Genomic DNA, 9456 nt, shown 5'->3' on the forward strand with positions numbered 1-9456 from the left:
AGATGTTTATCCAGCCTCCGTGCCGGTTGGTCCTCCTTCCTCTCCGAGTGTTGGCGGCGTTCCCTCCTCTCCTTCATCCCTCTGACGTCATGTGACTTCATGAGGACGTCCTGACCAGCATGACCATGCATCCAGAGTCTTTCCATTCTGTGAACCAGTGGGGTGGAACTTAACAGTTACACAGCAATCCAATGAGTTGCCACGGTCACACATCATCATCATCGTCATCATCCTCGTTCTGCCTCAGCCTCCTCTCGTGACTCTGTCCTCTCTGGCTCCCTCTTTGAGGAAGCCGACCCACTGGATCCTGACAAAGCACGTACTGTTTCCAGATTTTCCGGAACGCTGTGCGGAATTTCTTGATGCGGAAAGCGTACACGACGGGGTTGACGGCCGAGTTTCCGTGTGTGAGGATGATGGCGATGTAAACCAGGAACATGGGCTTGTCGCAGGCAGGGCAGAAGAGGGTGATGCAGTTGAGGATGTGAAGAGGGAGCCAGCTGACCGCGAAGAGGAAAAGAACGAGGGCCAGCGACTTGGCTAGCTTGAGCTCCTTGCCAAAGTAACGGCTGGGGTCAGTGTGGCTCGCCGTCACCTGATAAGACATAAAGGAGAAGTTTACATGTAATCTAATAGTCCTCACTAAGGCTGTTGTTTGCTGCATATCAAACACAGAAGAGGAGCCCTCACCTTCTTGTTGAGCTGCTTGTGGATCATGTAGAAAATCTCCACATAGATGGCCAGCATGAGGAGCAGCGGGGGCAGCACCCAGCCAAAGAAGTTGAAGTAGACCATGTAGTCCATGCTGATGACCGTCTCAAACTCACAGGTCACCAACAGGTCATCGGTGACCAGGGAGCCATTGTCACGGAGCTGCTGCAGGTTATTCCAGCCCACCATGGGCAGCAGACCAACCAGGATGGACACCAGCCAACACAACAGCACGGCCGAGCCAGCGCGTCGAGGAGTCACCACCCGCTTGTAGCTGTGCAGCAAGGGAGGAGGTCGCTTTCAATCAGTCAACATAAAAGATAAAAGATGTACAGATCTACCCTTTGTGAAGATAATGACTTCATTTAAGCTCTTTTGAGATCAACAATCTCCTTGACAAGGTTGACCCGACCAAGACAGCAGCATCAAAGGTTATGGACAAAAACAATAACCACAAGAAATATTAAAATACCTACAAACAGTAACATTTCACATTGCACTTATAAGAGTTTATCAGACAGGTGCTCACCTGTCAGTTCAGTCCGTGCACATGCAACAGACAACAAGACCATATCTTTTGATTCTTTAACTGCAGTCAGATTTCTCTTAATCTTTGTTGCCCTGCAGCAGCAAGTGGGGTACTTCAGTTTGATCTTTTTCTCTGAACATCCGTGATCTCAGGAACAAAGCAGACACCAGCAGACACAAGCAGACACCAATAGACATCAAGCAGACATCAAGCAGACATCAAGCAGCTACAAGCAGACACCGACACAAGCAGACACAAGCAGACACAAGCAGACACAAGCAGACACAAACAGACACAAACAGACACCAGCAGATACAAGCAGACATCAAGCAGACATCAAGCAGACATCAAGCAGACACAAGCAGACACAAGCAGACACCAGCAGACACAAACAGACACCAGCAGACACAAGCAGACGTCAAGCAGACATCAAGCAGACATCAAGCAGACATCAAGCAGACATCAAGCAGACACAAGCAGACACAAGCAGACACAAGCAGACACAATCAGACAAAAGCAGACACAAGCAGACACAAACAGACACCAGCAGACACAAGCAGACGTCAAGCAGACATCAAGCAGACATCAAGCAGACATCAAGCAGACATCAAGCAGACACAAGCAGACACAAGCAGACACAATCAGACAAAAGCAGACACAAGCAGACACAAACAGACACCAGCAGATACAAGCAGACATCAAGCAGACATCAAGCAGACATCAAGCAGACACAAGCAGACACAAGCAGACACCAGCAGACACAAACAGACACAAGCAGACGTCAAGCAGACATCAAGCAGACATCAAGCAGACATCAAGCAGACACAATCAGACACAAACAGACACCAGCAGACACAAGCAGACGTCAAGCAGACATCAAGCAGACATCAAGCAGACATCAAGCAGACACAAGCAGACGTCAAGCAGACACAAGCAGACGTCAAGCAGACACAAGCAGACGTCAAGCAGACATCAAGCAGACACAAGCAGACATCAATCAGCTACAAGCAGACACAAGCAGACACAAGCAGACACCAGCAGACATCAATCAGCTACAAGCAGACACAAGCAGACATCAAGCAGACATTAAGCAGACATCAAGCAGACATCAAGCAGACACAAGCAGACGTCAAGCAGACACAAGCAGACACAAGCAGACACCAGCAGACATCAATCAGCTACAAGCAGACACAAGCAGACACAAGCAGACACCAACAGACATCAATCAGCTACAAGCAGACACAAGCAGACACCAATAGACGTCAAGCAGACACAAGCAGACATCAAGCAGCTACAAGCAGACACCGACACAAGCAGACGTCAAGCAGACATCAAGCATACACAAGCAGACACAAACAGACACCAGCAGATACAAGCAGACACAAGCAGACGTCAAGCAGACACAAGCAGACGTCAAGCAGACACAAGCAGACGTCAAGCAGACACAAGCAGACACAAGCAGACACAAACAGACACCAATAGACGTCAAGCAGACACAAGCAGACATCAAGCAGCTACAAGCAGACACCGACACAAGCAGACGTCAAGCAGACATCAAGCATACACAAGCAGACACAAACAGACACCAGCAGATACAAGCAGACACAAGCAGACGTCAAGCAGACATCAAGCAGACACAAGCAGACACAAGCAGACGTCAAGCAGACAAAAGCAGACACCAGCAGACATCAATCAGCTACAAGCAGACACAAGCAGACACAAGCAGACACCAATAGACGTCAAGCAGACACCAATAGACATCAAGCAGACACAAGCAGACATCAAGCAGACATCAAGCAGACATCAAGCAGACATCAAGCAGACACAAGCAGACGTCAAGCAGACACAAGCAGACACAAGCAGACACCAGCAGACATCAATCAGCTACAAGCAGACACAAGCAGACACCAATAGACGTCAAGCAGACACAAGCAGACATCAAGCAGCTACAAGCAGACACCGACACAAGCAGACGTCAAGCAGACATCAAGCATACACAAGCAGACACAAACAGACACCAGCAGATACAAGCAGACACAAGCAGACGTCAAGCAGACATCAAGCAGACACAAGCAGACACAAGCAGACGTCAAGCAGACAAAAGCAGACACCAGCAGACATCAAGCAGCTACAAGCAGACACCGACACAAGCAGACGTCAAGCAGACATCAAGCATACACAAGCAGACACAAACAGACATCAAGCAGCTACAAGCAGACACCGACACAAGCAGACGTCAAGCAGACATCAAGCATACACAAGCAGACACAAGCAGACATCAAGCAGCTACAAGCAGACACCGACACAAGCAGACGTCAAGCAGACATCAAGCATACACAAGCAGACACAAACAGACACCAGCAGATACAAGCAGACACAAGCAGACGTCAAGCAGACACAAGCAGACACAAGCAGACACAAGCAGACGTCAAGCAGACATCAAGCATACACAAGCAGACACAAACAGACACCAGCAGATACAAGCAGACACAAGCAGACGTCAAGCAGACACAAGCAGACACAAGCAGACGTCAAGCAGACACAAGCAGACGTTAAGCAGACACAAGCAGACACAAGCAGACACAAACAGACACCAATAGACATCAAGCAGACACAAGCAGACATCAAGCAGCTACAAGCAGACACCGACACAAGCAGACGTCAAGCAGACATCAAGCATACACAAGCAGACACAAACAGACACCAGCAGATACAAGCAGACACAAGCAGACGTCAAGCAGACACAAGCAGACGTCAAGCAGACATCAAGCAGACACAAGCAGACACAAGTAGACGTCAAGCAGACACAAGCAGACGTCAAGCAGACATCAAGCAGACACAAGCAGACACAAGTAGACGTCAAGCATACATCAAGCATACACAAGCAGACACAAGCAGGCACGAGCAGACACAAGCAGACACAAGCAGACACAATCAGACACAAGCAGACGTCAAGCAGACACAATCAGACATCAAGCATACACAAGCAGACACGAGCAGACACAAGCAGACACAAGCAGACACGAGCAGACACAAGCAGACACAAGCAGACACAAGCAGACACAAGCAGACACCAGCAGATACAAGCAGACATCAAGCAGACACAAGCAGACACAAGTAGACGTCAAGCAGACACAAACAGACACCAGCAGATACAAGCAGACACAAGCAGACGTCAAGCAGACACAAGCAGACACAAGCAGACACAAGCAGACACAAGCAGACACAATCAGACGTCAAGCAGACGTCAAGCAGACACAAGCAGACACAAGCAGACACAAGCAGGCGTCAAGCAGACACAAGCAGACACAAGCAGACACAGACACAAGCAGACACAAACAGACACAAGCAGACACAAGCAGACACAAGCAGACGTCAAGCAGACATCAAGCAGACATCAAGCAGACATCAATCAGCTACAAGCAGACACAAGCAGACATCAAGCAGACATCAAGCAGACATCAAGCAGACATCAATCAGCTACAAGCAGACACAAGCAGACGTCAAGCAGACACAAGCAGACACAGACACAAGCAGACACAAGCAGACACAAGCAGACACAAGCAGACGCAGACACAGACACAAGCAGACACAAGCAGACACAAGCAGACGTCAAGCAGACACAAGCAGACACAGACACAAGCAGACACAAGCAGACACAAGCAGACACAAGCAGACACAAGCAGACACGAGCAGACACAAGCAGACGTCAAGCAGACATCAAGCAGACATCAAGCAGACACAGACACCAGCAGACACCAGCAGACACAAGCAGACATCAAGCAGACATCAAGCAGACATCAAGCAGACACCAGCAGACACCAGCAGACACCAGCAGACACAAGCAGACACAAAGGATCTGTTGATTGTTGTCACCTGTATTTCCACCAGAGAGTCTGCACTGACTCGATCAGCTGACAGGGATCCATCACTCTCAGTGACGCTCCCTGGCTAACCTCAGTATGCTAACATTGAAACACACTGATATGTGCCAGAGACAAACCATTACTACACCCCCTCCCCATCACATAAAGCACCACTCAGGTGAGTCAGGCAACACAGGACGCATGAATGAAAACTCAGAGGGCGGTTCAAGAGTCTGGAGTAGGAAGACGTTTATATCTTTAGAATGCTCTGCAGCTGCTAGTGAAGCCCGGCTGTCTGTCTGCATACAGATGAGCTGTGGTCCTCCATCTATCTCTTCCTCCCAGAGGGACTTCCACCTGCTCAATCCCATCCTCCAGCTCAGCGTGCTGGCAATACTTTGGACATTTTAAATCTCAGACACACCACCTTATCACGGCTATAAAAAGAAAGCATGACTGTTACATTGTTCCCTCCAGGCCTGTTTCAGGGAACGGCCCACAGAAGCAGTGAGATGGAAGCACATGTCCTCAGAGTTGGGACGGTAAAAAGATGAACCAGATGACTTGTTCTGCCAATCCTGAGGAGAAATACTGTTTGACCTGAAACTGAATGTGATTTAAAATATTTATGAAAACTACAATAACTTGTTTGTACATAGTACACAAAGTGCTGATAACCCTTCAGCGCACTGATAATGATATGCATCATCAAGCAGTGAGCTACGTGTCCCAGTGTGAGCGCTGGCTGCCAGCTGGAGGCGTTACGCAACACCACCATGAGCCCATTGGGCAGTCATGCATCCTGCTGCTCACGTCCCATCAGACCACTTCAGTCAAACTGCACTTTCCAGTTAAAGTATGGGGAAGAGGAGCCTTCCTTCTAACTGATGACATCAACACACTTTAAACGTCACTCTGCCATGAAGTTAGTGATGAAGCAGATCACAAGCAAAGAAAGTGTCTTTAGCTCAGGCTGGAAAACAGCTTCCGTACATGTGAAATACAACTTCTTTAAAAGAAATACAACTTCTTTAAAAGAAATACAACTTATTTAACAGTGCCACATACTGTGCAGTAGCCCGTATATATATATATATATATATATATATATATATATATATATATATATATATATATATATATAGAGAGAGAGAGAGAGAGAGAGAGAGAGAGAGAGAGAGAGAGAGAGAGAGAGAGAAGAAGAAGAAGAAGAAGAAGAAGAAGAAGAAGACACTTTGTATTTGTCATATTACATTATTTTTACATACATACATGACATTTGCTCTCTGCATTGAAACCTCCTTAGCAATGTAGGAGCAGAGCGCTGCTGGAAATACATATACAATACATATATATATATCGAGAGAGAGAGAGAGAGAAAGAGAGAGAGAGATTGATAGACGTACAGATATATATCTGTACGTCTGATAAAAAAACATGTATACATATGTATGTACAATAAACAGTAAAAAAAAAAAAAACAATTTAACATTCAGACCCGTGTGTTGTGCATTTATTTATTTATTTAATAATGATTTATTTCGAGAAAAGGAAGATTATTATACTATAAGTTAATAAGGTGTTTTGATATGTGCATGACTAAATCATAAAAGTATGTGTTGGCGGAATGTGACGCTGAAAATAAATACATTCATAATTATTGAGTCTAAATACATTTTGAAATGATATTTACAAACTGAAACTCCCTGTTTGGTTTCCCGATGAGATATTACAGATATAATGAATGTAGCCGACTTTAAGGTCAGTTCTGGGTCCGAGCCGCGGGGCGAGACCCCTTCACCAGTTACGGGTCCTCCTCTGGAGGTCTGGGTCCGACACCCCCCTCTGGGCAGTCCCGTCCCGGTCGGCCCACCTACCTCATGGGGATCTTGACTCTCAGGTACCGGTCGATGGCGATGGCCAGCAGCGCCAGGATGGAGCTCTGCGTGAGGACCAGCACGGCGCAGACCCCCAGCAGGCAGCTGTAGAAGTGCGTCTGCAGCCCGATGCTGATGGTGACGGCGAGCGGGATCACCAGAGCCCCGACCGCCACGTCCGCCAGGGCCAGGGACACGATGAAGCACACCGTGGTGTCCCGCAGGGAGCGGTTCATGCGCACGGCCCAGACCACCATCACGTTGCCCACGACCGAGGACACGGCGATCAGGACCTCCATGCCGATGTACAGCGCGCGGGAGGAGGGCAGACCCGCGGGCAGACCCGGCATGCTGGCGGCGCTGTGGGGGGTCCTGCGCACCGACTGAGTCCCGGACTCTGGGTGCGCATGTTGTATGTCCCGCAGACGCAGGACTGGCTCTCCACACGGGCCGAGACGTGGCTCCTGCTGGCGGAGGACCGGACCCGAGATCCGGAATGAGTCACAAGCCGGTTCTCAAAGCCGCGTCTCTGGACTGGTCCCGCTCTGTGCCGCCTCGCCTCTGTACTGGTTTCTGGTGAGCAATCCCAGCGGCTACGTCACTGATCATTGATCTGCAGAGTAGCCCGCGCTGAAAGCTCTCCCTGTGGGAGTGGACCAGGGACTCTGTGGCGTCTCCTGGCCGTAAAGGATCACTCATAGAAGCACACGCTGTCCGGTGCTTTCACCACTTTGTTTCAGGCAATAAAGACTTATTTAGACTCCAGGCTCCCTCAGTATACAGCATTTACCACCAGGCTCTCTGGAGAGGATGCAGAAGCTGGAGGGAGGCTGAAGGCTCAGGTTTTTATTGGAGGGGGGCAATAAAGCAACATCAGCTGGAAGACAATAAACTAACATCAGCTGGAAGAGACACAAACAAACCTCTCTAGATGCTAATGAGACTCATAAAGTGGCTTAAAGACATGCTTTGCATACAGATGGAAGTATACAAACACCAGAGCCTTCTGCAGGCTTTGTATTAGAGACAGAACATGACCTCTGACCCGAGACCACCTGAAGGTCTGCAGAGTCATCACTCTTCTTTCGTCTTTCTCTCTAGAGGGTCCTGTTTGTCATATATAGTTGTGTAGCTCATGGAGGGAGGTCGTCCTGAAGCCAGAAGGTCGCTGGTTCGATCCCTGTTCTAGTTCTCATGTCTCAGAGTCCTTGAGCCAGACCCTGAAGCCCCAGCTGCTCCCGATGCCTCTCAGCAGCACACTGCTCCTTCAATGCATGGATGGGTTAAACATGTATGTAATATGACGAGGTGATGAAGTTTAAGTTAAAAAATCTATATACATATGCGTGTGATCATGTATAACCACACACACACACACACAGTCACGCTCTCTCACTACTCTCCATGGATTTTATCTCGTTGCCGTAGCCAAAGTTAAAGCTGCTCAATACGAAAGACAGAGCTAACAGTGCCGACAGAGTTAACAGCGCTAACAGTCCAGAGCTAGTTAACAGTGCTAACAGTGCTATCCGAGCTAACAGTGCCGACAGAGTTAACAGCACTAACAGCTCTAACAGAGTTAACAGCTCTAACAGTGCTAACAGAGTTAACAGTGCTAACAGAGTTAACAGCTCTAACAGTGCTAACAGAGTTAACAGCTCTAACAGTGCCTACAGAGTTAACAGCACTAATAGTTCTAACAGAGCTAACAGTGCCAACAGCGCTAACAGTGCTTTAACCAAACGTCCCCATGCATCCGAAATGAAGGCCCAGGAGACAAACCCTCTAAGAGCCCAACATGATGACACATTAATGCGCTGCAGCACTGATGTCACCAGAGAGGGAACGGATAAAGTCCCTGCTCACATTTATCTTTTTAGAAGATGAGAATGATATCACATCGTGGCTTTTCGGGAGGCCCAGCAGGCCCATACACTGTACAGAGGACCAGCAGGCCCATACACTGTACAGAGGCCCAGCAGGCCCATACACTGTACAGAGGCCCAGCAGGCCCATACACTGTACAGAGGCCCAGCAGGCCCATACACTGTACAGAGGCCCAGCAGGCCCATACACTGTACAGAGGCCCAGCAGGCCCATACACTGTACTGAAGATGAAATCTGTAATCGGTGCAAAGAGTTAAATCGATGTCCCTGATGCTCAGCCAATCGTATCATCACATCACTGAAGATGTAAAGCGACAGAACCCAACGTGGAGCAGTGTGAAACCAGCTGACATGAACTGAGTCACTGTGTTCAGTCTATACGAGCCAACTCAGACACACAGACTTGTTTATTAAGCTCTTCAAACAGCTGAAGGCTGCTGTGGATCTTTGTGGATCTTTGAGGAAGCCGCTGCCTGCCTGCTGAATAAAGAGCTGCAGCGCATCACTTCCTGTGTTCACAGTCCACTTTCACAACGTTGTCCTCTTGCGTAAACCTCTCTAGCTCTGGACATCATCGGTCATCTCT

General features: G+C 48.4%; 1 protein-coding gene across 1 annotated transcript; it reads right to left on the reverse strand.

Annotated features, from left to right (window-relative positions):
* Positions 1-205: 205 nt before the first annotated feature.
* Positions 206-7682, reverse strand: LOC306737140 (adenosine receptor A1-like; the record flags this gene model as incomplete). Its single annotated transcript, XM_079218841.1, has 4 exons — positions 206-595; positions 691-985; positions 6984-7450; positions 7551-7682. The coding sequence occupies 4 exons, from the start codon at positions 7680-7682 to the stop codon at positions 206-208; spliced, it is 1284 nt and encodes a 427-aa protein (XP_079074967.1).
* Between the last annotated feature and the right edge of the window lie 1774 nt (positions 7683-9456).

Source organism: Taurulus bubalis (assembly GCF_910589615.1).
Source record: "Taurulus bubalis genome assembly, chromosome: 5".
Classification (NCBI taxonomy): Eukaryota; Metazoa; Chordata; class Actinopteri; order Perciformes; family Cottidae; genus Taurulus; species Taurulus bubalis.